This window comes from Takifugu rubripes, chromosome 19 (genome assembly GCF_901000725.2).
Source record: "Takifugu rubripes chromosome 19, fTakRub1.2, whole genome shotgun sequence".
NCBI classification, from domain to species: domain Eukaryota; kingdom Metazoa; phylum Chordata; class Actinopteri; order Tetraodontiformes; family Tetraodontidae; genus Takifugu; species Takifugu rubripes.
This window is the reverse complement of record NC_042303.1, coordinates 3,820,791-3,836,407: the sequence shown is the minus strand read 5'-3', so window position 1 is coordinate 3,836,407 and position 15,617 is coordinate 3,820,791. Positions and strand designations below refer to the sequence as shown.

At 43.1% G+C, this 15,617-nt stretch overlaps 1 protein-coding gene across 3 annotated transcripts; it reads right to left on the bottom strand.

Moving 5' to 3' along the window:
- Positions 1–7,914: 7,914 nt before the first annotated feature.
- apobec2a (apolipoprotein B mRNA editing enzyme, catalytic polypeptide-like 2a) lies at positions 7,915–15,215 on the bottom strand. Of its 3 annotated transcripts, none has more exons than XR_003886109.1 (6): positions 14,915–15,215; positions 13,888–14,112; positions 10,992–11,300; positions 10,634–10,675; positions 8,278–8,433; positions 7,915–8,090 (listed from the first exon to the last, which is right to left on the bottom strand). XR_003886109.1 is itself a non-coding variant. In XM_011613625.2 (4 exons), exons 1-3 carry the CDS (start codon positions 15,127–15,129, stop codon positions 10,997–10,999), a joined length of 744 nt encoding a protein of 247 aa, XP_011611927.1. In that variant the 5' UTR covers positions 15,130–15,215; the 3' UTR covers positions 10,382–10,675; positions 10,992–10,996. The 3 variants fall into 3 exon arrangements, 1 of the variants encoding a protein (XP_011611927.1); XR_003886108.1 differs by having other exon boundaries at positions 8,278–8,386; XM_011613625.2 differs by lacking the exons at positions 7,915–8,090; positions 8,278–8,433 and having other exon boundaries at positions 10,382–10,675.
- Between the last annotated feature and the right edge of the window lie 402 nt (positions 15,216–15,617).

Here is a 15,617-nt window from a genome sequence, read left to right as displayed (position 1 = left end):
GGAACAAGGCATTCATGGAGCAGGGCAGAGAACGTGGTACTGATGGAGTGTTACTACGGGAGTAACCCCAGCGAGAGACGGTACATGCAGAGGATGTGGGAGAAATGGGTACTTTGAAACCCCACATCCTCACTGACTAAGAAGCAGCTCTTAGCTCAGTGTTCGAATATCCACAATAGGAAGCTGCTATCACAGCTAGAGATTGACAAGGCACGGCGGTGTGCCTCACCCACGGTACAAATATGCAATGGCAAGGGGGAGTCAGGACGCCAGGTCAGTGTGGGGGTGATTTCATCATCACCCCCCAATATCGAGATTGGGTACACAGCCCCAATGACGGACGGAAGAGACCAATCAGCTGATGTATGCAGCGGCAACAGTTATCCTACAGATGGTTGCATGAATAGCCAGGAGCAAATGGCCCCATGGAGGAGAAGGCTAGAGGCAAAAATCATGGCAACGTGGAGGGAAACAGCCTCCTAACAGAGCTGAGTAGAGGCGTGAATCCTAGGACAGAGCGGCCCAAGAACTCCACCAACCCGGCAAAGGTCTACTCTCAATGGCAGGGCGACAAGATGACAACAGACCACCCCAGGGCTGAGACGGAACAATACTGGAAGAGTATCTGGGAGAAAGAGGCAATGCACAACACTACTGCCCAATGGCTGCAAGACCTACAAGTTGAGCACAGCCAACTCCCAGAACAAGACCCAGTAGTCATCACCTTAGCAGACATCCAAACAAGAGTGTCCAAAATGAAGAGCTGGACAGCACCAGGGCCCGATAAGATCCACGCCTACTGGCTTAAGAAGCTGACTGCACTCCATGAACGCCTAGCAGCACAGATGAACCAGCTGCTAACATCAGGGGACCACCCAGAGTGGCTAACCCAAGGCCGGACAGTCCTCATAATGAAGGACCCCAGAAGGCCACAATACCGTCCAACTACTGGCCCATAACCTGCCTCAGCACCACATGGAAGCTCCTATCAGTCATCATAGCGGCTATGATCAGCAGGCACATGGATCAATACATGAGCAGAGCACAGAAAGGCATAGGGAACAACACCAGAGGTGCCAAACACCAGCTACTGGTCAACAGGGCAATCGCCCAGGACTGTAGGACGCGACACACCAACCTGTGAACTGCCTGGATTGATTACAAGAAAGCCTATGACTCAATGTCGCACACATGGATACCGGAGTGCCTGAAGCTGTATAACATCAACAGGACACTAAGAGAGTTCATCCAGAACTCCATGAAGCTGTGGAACACGACTCTGGAGGCCAACTCAAAGCCAATTGTGCGGGTGAGCATCAGATGTGGCATATATCAAGGAGATGCCCTGTCCCCCCTGCTGGTCTGCATAGGCCTTAATCCCCTTAGCCAGATCATCACTGCGGTAAGGTATTGCATCACTTCCTGTCTTCTCAATCGTTCGTTGGTTGCACTGTGCATGGTGTGTTATATTCACTTTACTTAAAATTGAACACTTGGTGTGTTGTATTCACTTTACTTAAAATTGAACACTTGGTGTGTTGTATTCACTTTACTTAAAATTGAACACTTGGGACATTCTAGTCACCTGATAACAGTGAGAAATCACCAATATTAAACAAAGGGCTCTGCCGATTATCATCGTTAGCATGGCCTCACCATCTGTTTCACCTGGTGTCTTTGTCTGTTCTGTAAAATGTTTAGTTACTCCTCTGCCTCCTTGAGTGAAGAGACTAGGTGCAGAAAGTGTAGTTTATTTACGGCTATGGAGGCGAGACTTGAGACGCAGTTCCGCAGCTTGGAGTTAGCTGGAGTTCCTGTACAGCAACCTCACTGAGAATCACACTTGTTTCTGTTGCCCCCTGAAAAAGAAAATAGTAAATCAGAGGAGGTGTGCCCCCTGGTATAATTCACATATCAGGACCCTCAAGCAGAAAGCGTGCAGACTCGAAAGGAAGTGGCATTCTTGTAAAATAGATAGCTATCATGTAGCCTGGAAAGACTGTCTATTAGTTTACAAGAAGGCCCTCCGTAAGGCTAGAACAGCTTATTTCTCTTCTTTAAGTGAGGAAAATAAGAACAAACCCAGGTTTCCTTTCAACACTGTGGCCAAATTAACCAAGAGTCACAGTGTTTTATATCCACATATCCCTTTTTCCATTAGGGTTAGGGTTAGGGTTAATTCAGAAATCCAAGTCCACCACGTGTCTTTTAGATCCCATCTCAACACACCTGTGGAAGGATGTTTTACCATTGATAGGCAGCTCTATCCTGGACCAGATCATTTGTTCTTTAGTGACCGGTTATGTACCCCGGTCCTACAAGGTGGCAGTGATTAAGCTGTTGCTTAAAAAACCATCACTGGATCCTGATGTGTTAGCAAATTACAGGCCGATATCCAACCTTCCTTTTATCTCTAAAATTCTTGAGAAGGTGGTGGTGACTCAGTTACTGGAGCACTTGCAGAGAAACAGCCTGTTTGAGATGTTTCAGTCAGACTTTAGAGCTCATTACAGTACAGAAACAGCACTTCTTAAAGTTACTAATGATCTTATAGCTTCAGATCATGGACTGGTCTCTTTGCTGGTTCTGCTGGACCTCAGTGCTGCTTTTGATACAGTTGATCACAGCATCCTGTTATATGGACTGGAACATGTGATTGGGATTAAAGGGACAGCACTAGACTGGTTTAGATCATATTTATCTGATAGATACCAGTTTGCTCATGTCCATGGTGTTCCCTCTTCATACAGTAGGGTTAGCCATGGAGTTCCACAAGGTTCTGTACTTGGACTAATCCTTTTCACCTTGTACATGCTTTCCTTAGGGAACATTATTCGGCAGCATGGGATAAATTTTCATTGCTATGCTGATGACACCCAGCTTTATTTATCCATGAAACCAGAGGAGACAGAGAAGTTAGTGAAACTTCAGACTTGTCTTAAAGACATAAAGTCCTGGATGTCTTCAGATGTCCTCCTCTTTAACTCAGGAAAAAATGAGGTCATGGTGTTTGGTCCTGAACCTCTCAGGGATAGATTAGATCACATGATCACTCTAGATGGTATCTCATTAGCATCTAGTCTCTCTGTGAGGAATCTTGGAGTAACTTTTGATCAAAATCTCTCCTTCAACTCACACATTAAATTCGTCTCTAGAAGTGCCTTTTTTCACCCGAGAAACATCGTAAAGATCAGGAAACTACTGAAGCGGCATGATGCTGAAAAGTTAGTCCATGCATTTGTTACTTCCAGGCTGGACTATTGTAATTCTTTATTATCAGGGCGTCCAAACAACTCTTTAAGAAGCCTCCAGCTGATCCAAAATGCTGCAGCCAGAGTTCTGACAGGTATTGACAAAAGAGATCACATAACTCCTGTACTGGCGTCTCTTCATTGGCTGCATGTTAAATTTAGAATAATTTTTAAAACCCTTCTTTTGACCTACAAGGTCCACAGAGGCCTAGCTCCATCCTACCTGGAGGAGCTAGTGACACCTTACCAGCCCAATAGACCGGACCGCTCTCAGAATGCTGGTCTACTTGTGGTTCCCAGAGTCTCTGGGAGTAGAATGAGGGGCCGAGCATTTAGCTACCAGGCCCCCCTGCCATGGAACCAGCTCCCTGTCCAGGTACGGGAGGCTGACTCCATCGCTACTTTTAAGATCAGACTTAAAACCTACCTCCTTGAAAAAGCTTATTGTGAGTAATTCTGTAGTTCCAGTTATTATCCTAGACATATTTAGCATATTTAGAGGGTTGTCTAATTGTTAGGTTAATATCTTAGTTATGCTGCTATAAGCTGAGGCTGCTGGGGTCCAGAAACATGATCACATGACAGGCCTCTGCCTCTGTCACCCCACCGGGTCATGGTTTCCTCTCCTCTCCTCTCCTCTCCTCTCCTCTCCTCTCCTCTCCTCTCCTCTCCTCTCCTCTCCTCAAGTAGACTAGTTATGCTGATTCTTGTGTAGTTTTTCTGCTTCTTCCCCCCCCTTCTGTATTAATTTACCAGTATCGCCGCCTTCGGAGCTGTGTGATGTCCTCCGACCCCGCTGACCCACTTGACCGGCGACTTGCATAAATAGTGTATTTTTGTATGTGTTTCTCTGCTCTGTGCCTCTCCTCTCCTCTCCTCTTCTCTCCATTCTATCCTCTACCTGTCCTTCCCCGTCTCCTCTCTCTCTACCCAGCCCTCCATCAGCAGGAGGGTCCCCCTACATGAGCCTGGTCCTGCTCAAAGTTTCTTCCTGTTAAAGCGGAGTTTTTCCTTGCCACTGTTGCTTGTTGGGGGTTAGGCCCTGGGATTCTGGAAAGCGCCTTGAAACAATTTTGATTGTATAAGACGCTATATAAATAAAGATTGATTTGATTTGATTGATTTGATCACCAAGAGTGACTACAATCGTCAGCCACCTCCTCTACAGCAAAGACATCGGGATGTCATTCGGACTAGATAAATGTGGGCGGATGATATCTAGAATGGTAAAGGTGATCACAACGGATCTGGTTGAACTACCTGAAGGGAACATCACAGATGTGCAGGACAGCTACAAGTACCTGGGGATCCCGCAGGCAAATGGTAACCATGAGGAGACAGCTAGGAGGTCAGCCACAGCCAAATACCTGCAGAGGTTAAGACAGGTCCTAAAAAGTCAGCTGAATGGTAAGCATAAGATCCAGGCCATAAACATCTACGACCTGCAAGTAATCAGATAGCCTGCTGGCATAATACCCTGGCCACTGGAAGAGATACAAGCCACTGACATCAAGACAAGGAAGCTCCTCACCATGCATGGAAGGTTTCACCCTAAGTCCAGTGTCCCGAGGCTATACACAAAGCGAAAGGAAGGGGGCCGAGGACTAGTAAGTGTCCGAACTACTGTCCAGGAGGAAACAACAAGCCTCCGAGAGTACAGCAAGAAGATGGCCCCCACTGACCCACTGCTGAGTTAATGCCTCAGGCAACAAAAGCCCACCAAGGAGGAGGAACCTGAGGGGCTATCATGGAAGGACAAGCCCATGCATGCAATGTAACACCGACAAATTGAGGAAGTGGCTGATATCAAGAAAACATACCAGTGGCTGACAAAGGCCGGACTGAAAGACAGCACAGAGGCTCTACTCATGGCTGCACAAGAACAGGCCCTGAGCACCAGAGCAATAGAGGCCAGGGTCTACCATCCCAGACAAGACCCCAGGTGGAGACTGTGTGGAGATGCCCCTGAGACAGTCCAGCACATCACAGCAGGGTGCAAGATGCTAGCAGGCAAGGCATACATGGAGCGGCATAACCAGGTGGCTGGCATAGTGTACAGGAACATCTGCACTGAGTATGGAGTGGAGGTCCCAGGGTCCAGGTGGGAGACACCCCCGAAAGTGCTGGAGAACAAGCAGGCCAAGATCCTGTGGGACTTCCAGATCCAGACTGACAAGATGGTGGTAGCCAACCAGCCTTACATAGTGGTAGTGGATAAACACCAGAAGACAGTGGTGGTGATAGATGTAGCAATCCCAAGTGATAGCAACCTCAGGAAGAAGGAACACGAGAAGCTGGAGAAGTACCAAGGGCTGAAGGAGGAGATAGAGAGAATGTGGGGCATGACACTAGGGGCAATAACACCTAACCTGAGTAGATGGCTCCAACAGATACCAGGAACCACATCAGAGATCTGTGTCCAGAAGAGCGCAGTCCTATGAACAGCTAAGATCCTGCGCAGAACCCTCAGACTCCCAGGCCTCTGGTAGAGAACCCGAGTCTGAAGGAAGGAGGCACCGCCCAGATATATATATATCAGAATGGATGCCTCACAGCAGCATTTTGGTCCTCTCGTTGGGAAGTTTGAGAACAACAAACTCAGCAGACATCAAGTCATTTTTGGGAGTTTTAGTGTGACTGAACCATTTCCAGCTTGAAGCATTAAGGCCTAAAGCTACCACAGCAAGCCAGATCAACAATTAGATACAAAGCGTTGGGTAGGAATTCGACCTTGGACAGACTGACTGACTGGGCTTTTAACTATACTGGCTATAGGAAGCTACAACGATATCTGTCCCAGGTTATAAATGGTTCCTGGATCTTCCTTTTGCCCTCGCCTTCAGTGCCTTTGACAAGATCTATTTATATGATGGTATTTCAGTTGGATCCGTCGAACGACCTCTGTGTTGAACCAGTCATCAACACTCCTCGCAGCAGCCCCCAGGCCAAAAGTGCTGAGTTTCATGTAGGGACTTATCTCAGGATTATTTTCTGTTTGTCCAAAAGCCACCAGTTAATGTTAATGTTAAAACCTCACAATTTTGAAAAAATAAATAAATAAATTTTTACTACTAGTTTTAACTAAATATCATAATTGTAAAAGGCAAAAGCAAATCTTTGACACAGATTCTCTTTGTGGCGTACTGAGAAAACCAAACATAATCATCATCAAAGTGACAGAGAAATAAACTTCCTATGGGGTATATTTCTGTAGTTTCTTTTCATACGTCTGTCAGAGTTTTGCATGAAAATTAACAATTATTGTACCGTATCTTCACGACCATAAGGCGCACTGTATAAAAGGCACAGTTTCAGTTACGGGTGCTATATCTGTATTTAACACGTACATAAGGCGCACCGTATTATTAACATAATAACATACAGTAAAAAATGACAACGGTATTAAAACAGTGACTATCGACACATTTATTGAACAAAATATTCATTCTTCCGCCACAAAACCATCAGTTTTCATCTTCTGTATCTGAATTAAACAGCTGCGCTATTTCAGTGTCCAACATCCCAAATTCCTCTTCTTCATCATCTGAATCAGACTCACCGACCAGTTCCACAAGTTCTTACAATACATAAAGACGGTATCATAGCCCATGCATCTACAATCCACCCGCATATGGTGGCATAACTTGCCCGCTTCATAGTCTTTGTGAAGGAGTGTTCGCCTTCCATCATCCAGCGCTCTGTCCGTTTCCGTGGCGGCCGAGAACCACGGTGAACGACGACTTCTCGTGCCCTGTTGTGCGTATCGCCACCGTGCTGGTCCCTTTTTTCTCCACTTTGTGGGTCAAAGGGATGTCAAAAGTCAGAGGGATCTCATCCATGTTGGTGATGTGTCTGAGCGCGGTTATCTTGTCACAGCAGTAGGTGCGGAAGATGGCCATCCTCTCCTGGTAATTCGTGGGCAGCCGCTGCGCAACAGTTGTCCTTGCGCGTATGGAGAGATGCCGCCTCCTAATAAAGCAAAAACACCAAGACAGACCTCCTTGGACGTGCCCAATGTCCATTTCTTCAGCAATCACTTTGGCCTTTTGTCGAATGTAGAGACAGTAGAGACGCCCCTTCCAGTTGTTCAATGTTCCACAACCAACTGTTCCACTCGGTCTTCCAACTCGGGCCTACCTTGCTTTGTTCCCGCGGAAACTCAGCTTCGTCTTCCTCACTTGGCGCAGTTCACTTTCTAGTTTTCTCCGCTTTCTGATCATGGACTCATTTACATTTAAATGTCTTGCAGCTGCTCGATTGCCATTTTCAGCTGCATATTCGATGGCCTGCAGTTTAAAGTAAGCCTCATACGCGGGTCGCTTGTTGCATTTTAGGGGGTCCTTACTCAATCGATGGGCGGAGCGTTTACCGTAGTGCACCCACCAAAAGCACACAGCAGATTTTGGAACTTAGTCCACACACAAGTCGCACCATATTATAAGCCACACCGTCGATTTTTGAGAAAATCTCAGTGTTTTAGGTGTGCCTTATAGTCGTGAAAATAAAGTAGATGACAAAAGAATAGAATGTACTTATATGTTCCCTTTTGTTTGGCCCAGATTGAAATCATTTGAGCTGAACTGGCCTGTGTTAGGAATTTTCTCACAAGCTGATGACCCTTGTGTAGGGACAAAGTGGAACAAACCCAAACGAGGACAGGCATGTTGTTTGACCAAGCATGATCATTTCTGTCAAATAAAATAGACACATGCACAGAAATAAAGGGTGGTATAAATCATTGACAAGCTTTTACTGCAGTCTAGGGCACAAACACCAGTTGTGGGTGCGGCGCTTCCTGGGTTGATGGCAAACTGGTGTGAGACAACGAGTAGAGACCAACTGGAAAAAAAAGACGGGATTGAAGTAATGATTAAATCTCTGGAAGTAGCATCAGGTGACATCAGAATTCATTAAACTGGCTTCAATAAGGCAAGCCAGCAATTCGAGATTCAGTCAATACATCCAAAATAAATTGATCTATAACTGCTAAAGAGACACTGGCATTCCTGTGCTAAAGATTACTCACAGTTGCTTTTCTTGTAACATTCCATATGTAGTGAGTCGATGTTGCTCCCAAACGAAGAAAAGAAGATTCTCTGTCTGGAGGCCGGAGAAGAGTTGGACAAAGCAGCTAACTGGTGGACAGATGGGGATGTGGGAAGGAAAGGAGGTGGGGTAGTGACTGGAGTGTTCAGAGACGTATGTTTCCATTAGTTCATGAAGAGCTTAGAGCTCGCCTGAGCATGTTTGACTCATTGAAATTGTAACTGGTGTAACACTTATGGGACATGAGAAATGTTTCAAAAAGGTGGTCAAGAATGATGTCACACAGTTACGATTAACCTGTGAAACCACTCACAAGCCGTGACCTTGTTTGAAGGCTTCCAAGTTAAATGCATCAAGTGCTCATAAAACATTCAGCTCGTTTAGAGAGAAGACAATAAAATACAGCAGTAAAGAGTTCTGGGAAGATAGTGTAGATTATAGCTGAGGAGTGTCTCTTGACGGTCATCTACTCCGTCATTCCCAGTACAACGAGGCCTTCATAACTGGAAATCTGCTAGAGGCTTAAAAGGTAGGCGTGACTATACCGGGCATCGAGGTCTGAAGGAGTATTTCACGATTTCATGGGAAATGGAGTTGAAACCCAGAACCATGTAATGTCACAGGACCTCTACAAATTCACAAGCATAAACAAGCTGGTAAAGCTTATGCTGTCACTATGTTATTGATATGTTATTATTATTATGTAAGCTACTAAGTGAACCAGAGCAGAAATTGATGTGAGAAATAAGAAATCTTAAATTACATCATAGTTGGGGAAAAACGAGGAAGACATTTGACTGCCGCAGGCCAGACCTAGCAGTCATACACCAACATTTCCCTCCCAGTTTTCCCTCTTTGTTGGTTGTATTATTTAACAAGCTCAGCACTGTCTCCTTTGTGTAAAGAAGCAGATAATTGTCGAAACAGCATTTATGCCTTGTATTGTTATTGTTGGCACAGTTTGAGCTCTTCAGAAGTGGTCTCATCTTTCCTCTCATTGGTTCCCAATAGTGGTTTTTGAGGGGTGGATGTGGGGTCAGCTTACCAGAATAACACAGTTTGGGAAGAGAAGGGTCCATGAAATCTGAGAGAAACCAGTATTGTTACTGGCCAGGGTGTTAAAACCCAGATTTGGGCTTGTCAAAGCACTCTGGGCTATGGTTTCAGCTTTGTGTCAGTACCGAAATAGCATTTACTCCTCTTGGCCAAATTAGCTGTTCCCAAAATTAAGAACTGAGTGCAAGAATATAATTTTGCTGTTAATGGGTAGAGTTACCAATGTAACCTAATGAACCTTCATCAGAAGAGTTAAAAAAATTAAACAGCTAAACAATCTAGCTTTATGAACACAGCTAGGAGAGGTTTTAAAAGGTCTACAAAGTCAAACCTGAGCATGAAAATGTGTACGAAGTGTAATATTGCTCATATATACAGTAACTTTTGCTTGGTGTGTATGGGACAATGACAGTAACCCTGAAAGTGATAAAGTAGTTAAGATGATGAGTTCTGTTTTCCCATTATGCCCCACCCTCTTGATTTTGGTCCAAGCTGATTAAAAATATGAATTTATCACTGTACAACTGTGATTAGAGCTATATGGGTCACACCAGATGACCCAGTACGTCAAACCAACTTGCTAGGCAAGGTAGCCTAGGGTTGTTTGTGGTTGTCCAAGAGGAATGACGTTAAATATCCTCTGCCTCCCTCTGCTGGCATTAATGGCATCTATGTTGACAAAGGCTGTGCTTCTCCTGATCACTGATATAAAGAACTAGGCTAGAACTAGAACTAGACTGTGCAGTTGGAATCTGGAGCTGCAACAAACCTTAGTTCCTGACTTTCACCTTAGACAGAGACTTTAAAACAGCACAAACATGTTTCCTTCAGTGTAAATGCCATATTTGGACCAACATTATTTTGGCTAGATATGAAGTTCATGACACCGGCAGGGGGTGGGATATCACTGTCTTGGATTATTATTGGGCTTGTTATTATTACACTTCTTTTTAACTACCAACAGGTGAAGCTAGCAGATTGTCTGTGACAGAAATCTGTTCTGTATTTTTTTTTAAAAAACAGGCAAATGGAACAAAAAGGTATATAGTTTATTACTATGATGAAAGAGGCAATGGGAGGCAGACAGCAAAGACAGATAAACTCCAAAAAATGATAAAAGCAAGACTTTTAACTTTTAACTGCTTCTCTTTACATCTCTAAAATATGACTTTTGGTAGCTCAGCTCTCCTGCATCTGGGACGTCTTCCATGCTCTTGTTGAACCTTCTCCGACAATACTCCACATTCCATACAAAAATGCTGATCAAACATAAAGTGTACCTTTGCTTCTCCAACATGAAATGTGCTTTTTCTCAGTCCTGCCTGAATAGAGAGAAGAAGAAAATGTAAGTATTTTCCAAGCAATATCATAATAACATTGATATGTTCAGCCTTTCATCTCCTCCTACATTATCTCCTCCACTTTAGCAGTTGGATTATTGTCACTTTTCATTTATTGATGCTCACAGCATGACAATGCTGGCCTTACAACCTCAATAAGTTCACTGAGGGACATTTTATTGTCTATCTAATATAACATGAATCAAATATTAAGGACTCAAGGAAAAGTCCTTCCAAGGGTTTTCACAATACATGAGAGTCCAGTGATGCTATACTGACTTTTCCCATGAACACTTACTGCAGTCACTGTAGAATGTCAGCCAACCTCTCGTGGTAGTACTCATAGTTTTCTTTGCAATCTGCCCAGAGGTTCAGTGGCTGATCCTCATTCTCTACAAAAGTGTCCCAGGTGTAAGAGAAGTCCAGAGGCTTCATCACTCTGATCTTGCAGCCAGCAATGTGTAGAGCTTTCAGTCCAGCCTGGATCTCTGCTTCCTCCCACTCAAATAAACGAGCAGCAAAGATGCTCAACTTAATGTTTCTCCTGGCCTTTAATGCTTCAGCCATCTTAGCTGCACAAGCACAGCAAGGACTGGAAGACATATACCTGATAGGAAAGACGAAACCATGATTTTTACCATGACTTTTCTTCTAATTTCTGTTAAAAATTCATTCTAATACAGCGCCCATAACGTTTTTGTACCAGGGATTGACAAATTGGAAGTAGGGGTGAGGTGTTCTGATAACTAAAATTTGCTTTGGAGCCATACTCAATTTTTTTTTTTTCAAAATCTTTTTACAGGCTTGTCTTTAGGTGCAGTGTGATTTGTTACAATGTGGTGAAGCAGTTTTGAGATGTTTTCGGCTTCCTAAGGTAGCAGGAGACTAGCAGACTAGTTATGCTTATTCTTGTGTAGTTTTTCAGCCCCCCTGTATTTATTTACAGGGGGGCAGAATCTCCTCTCCTCTCCTCCTTTTAGCTCATAATAAGGTTTATTACCAGTCCATCCAAATGATTTTCCATTTAGCATCACAAGTGTTTTAATTGTTTTTAGACATGGAGAGAAGGTTTTTGATACATCAAAAGCACACACGAGCACATCTCACCACCCTTCTATCTTTGTGGGGATGACCCCTAACCTTAAAAACATAATACATTTCCCAGCTCCTCACCCTAGCCTCATCTATTCCATCTACCCCCTCAAGCCCGACACTAACCTAAACCAAAGTCTGACCTCAACCTTATAGCTATGTCTTAACCCTCAAAAAAATCCTTTGAAATTGTTGGACACAGAAAAATAGACCCACTTTGCAATCAAGGCCCCACTATACTATGCAATATGTACTGTAATTTCTGGACTATAAGCCGCTACTTTTTTTCTAAACTTTAAACAATGCGGCTTATTCTATGGTGCGGCTTATTTATGTTTTTTTCGTGGCACACTATCACAACTATTGTGAATCAGTCATTTTTACTAACGCTCATCAACATGGAAAATACTAGAAGAAAAGCATATGATGCGGCTTTTAAGTTAAAAGCGATCACTCTGGCGGTAGAAGAAGGAAATCGAGCTGCCGCGCGTAATCTTGGCATACATTACGGTAATCAATGGCAAGAAGGTGGAGACGCCCGCCTGAAGAACTGATCCAAAGCAAAAAGATGACAAAAGCTTTTAGACGTAAACATAGCAGGTGGCCCGAGCTTGAAAACGTTCTGGAAGACTGGGTCAACACACAGAGTGCAGGCGGCCGCGGTGTTTCCACTGTACAAATCAGACGGAAGGCAAAAGCAATCGCTACCGCAATGAAAATAGAAGATTTTAGAGGTGGGCCATCGGGGAGTTTTAGATTGTTCATTGTTTGAGTAAAAAAGCATAAACAACGTAATTTGTGTGTAGCTGATACAAACATATATTTCAAGGTAGCTGCATTACAGACACCGTTAAGGAAAAAAATCATTTACCGGTACATTATATTTATGTTGCTAAAATTAAATTAAAAGAAAAGTTAAAAAATCCTGACGTGATGAAAATTGGATTTAAGGTCTCTGTATAAACATACAAGTGAAAAGAATGGCTGTTGCTTCTTACCTGTCTGTTTGTCACTCGTCAGAGACTCGCCTCTTACGGTAATAAAAACATCTACTGGTACTGAATGTTTTTAAACTAATTTTTCATATTACTACGTGGGATACCTGTGGCTTAAAATCCGGTGCGGCTTGTATAAGTACAAAATTAATTTTCTTTCTAAAATTAGATTATGCGGCTTTTAATCAGGTGCACTCTGTAGTCCAGAAATTACGGTAGTAAAGGTGTGTGTGTGTGTGTGTGTGTGTTGAGTTTCAAGACAGCTTTATCAATGGATCACAGATCCATTGGAAATATTAATGACCACATATGCAAAAAGACAACCTTGTGCATTTATGTGTGTGTGTGAGATTTGAGATTGCTGGAGAGTCTAAATCAATGTTTCCACTGCATCCACATCCAAGGTTTTTGTTCATGTACATCCTTTTAATTTAGCTTTTGAACTGTAAATGTTAATGTTAGCAAGTAAAGGGAATAAACTTGCCATTAAGTCCTGCTTGTCTGTTCTGGGTTAATGTGAAAAGATAGCGACAAGATTTTGTGCACTAGGGAGGACTGGCATCAACTTTTAACTGTTAGATGAAGAAAGCAGTTCTAAATTTATGAAGATGAATTTATATGATAAATATAAAACACAGAGACTATAAACACATACCTGTGTGTTTTTGTTTTGACAATTAATAATGTGACACATTTAAAATTGCCTAATGATTTGTATATTCTTCAGGGAACATTGGAGCGGTTTAAACTTCCACCTACATCACAAGATGTTTACATTTTCACTACAAACAGTGGTCTTATTTTACTAGAACTAGTTACTAGGAAACTGCAGACTGACACAAACGAGCAGAGGATGCTGGCATCTGATACTTGTATTTATACTGGTGGAACATCTTGGTAAAGCCCCTTTCAAACTGGCCAATTCATCCATTTAAACCCATTTTGTTTCATATCGCCTATGCACCCCATCGTCTGCTGCAGAAAAACCCAGGTCTTCTCCCAATTGGAACAGCCCCAAATTCTAGTTTTAAACGGGTGAACCTGAGTGTAAGTGACGTGTATCACCCACTAATTTTTACATGAAGAGGGTATGAGAGGGGTATGTACCAGGTCACTGAGTACTTGAGGGCGGGGTCGTAATGTGGCAGACACTGTGTGAAGAAGGCCTCCTCAGCATGTGAACCAGTATGCTCATCCTCTAAATATCCCCTCTGTAGCCCCTCATCGGCTTTCCCCGTGTCCACCAGGTAGCAAAGAAAGGTCTTGTTCCGTCCCGAAGAGTATTCTACATTCTTGAACTGAAACTGAAAGACCAGCGGGTCAATCCGGTCCCTGTAAGGAAAGCAAAGAAATAAAGTAACAAAGTCTGTTTTTATAAACTAAGAAGTGTTCAAGTCAAAGAAGGAAACATTTGCAAAATTATTAATATTGTTACTCAGACGAAAGGCTGAGAAAAACTGTCCAATCCTTTATCATTATTTGATGACTAGAAAAGGGTCATCTAATGATGATATTTCATAAATGCTTTCAGATTGTTTATAGAAGGAATCATTTTTATTCCTTCCTTGTGTCAGTGAAAACACTCCAAGCAAACACTTCTTTGTCTCAATTTCTAGCTGAATGGTTAAAATATTGCATTAATCTGTGTGCAAAGATGACATCATCTGACACCTAGCTATGTGCTAAGAACCAGATTTGAAATTGAGGTTAACCTCTCTTGTTCACCTCTAAGAGCCCAGGGCCAATATTTATAAAGAATCCTAATTAAAAAGTAATTCACCACCACAGTTTACGGGAGTCTGTGGTTAAAGCTAATGTTATTATCACTTCATTAAAATGAACTTTGAAATGCTGCCTCTTTATTTGGAATTATTAGCAGCACCATCAATACTGTGATGTTTTACTTTAACTTCAATAATTGCACAGGGAGCCAGCAAGTGGTCAAGCTCCTCCTGGCCTGGATAGCTACTCCCACCCAACATTAGGTGAGTCAGCAGTTGAGGTAGTTCTGACTGAACATCTGTGATGTGGAGTGTCTTAACCTCTGGGTTGTCATTCCCATTGCTAAAGTCAAGCATATTTGCATATAGAAAGAATAGTAGCATAATTTAGAAAGCAGGTGAAAGAGACATACCCCGTGATTATTTCAAAAGGAGGTAGTTCCATTGGCTCAACTTGAAAATCTCCATTTCGACCATTCTGACCAGCGTCATTGGGGGCAACTGCTTCAGCTGCTGAGGCATCTGCTTCATCATTATTTCCCCCATTTTTGACCTCCTTTTTTATTTCAGTTGGCTCATTGTTCTTCTTCTCTTTTCTCCTCATCACTGGGCGACCTTTGTCAGCCATGGTTCATGAGCTAATTCTGAGACGAACTCTATGGACCCGAGGTGACTGAACAGAAGGCAAACTGAAATAGAGAGAAAGAGATAGCATGTGTGCGTTGTGTGTGTGTGTTTTAAGGTGGGGGGGGGGGTGTCTAACTGGAGACCAGCCAATCACTTTACAGAAACATGAGAGGCAGACAAAACATTTTGTACAGGTTAATTCTTAATTCAAAGGCAAATTTATAGACATTTCCAGTGATTCAGGCATGACACAGAAAAATTGAAGACACTGTAATTTTCACTGGTTTCAGTCTAAAAATACCAGTAATAGCCTTTAAAGGCTTACGTAAATTCAAACTGTGGTAGACACACGCTGGCAGCTGCAAAAGGTCTATTAAAAGAACCTGGGGGAGGGGGACACTCAGCCCCCACTTATGCGCATTTTCACCGAGTAAAACATTATCATGCATTACAGTCAGGGTTGAAGTGTGTGAATCCTCCAAAGAGATG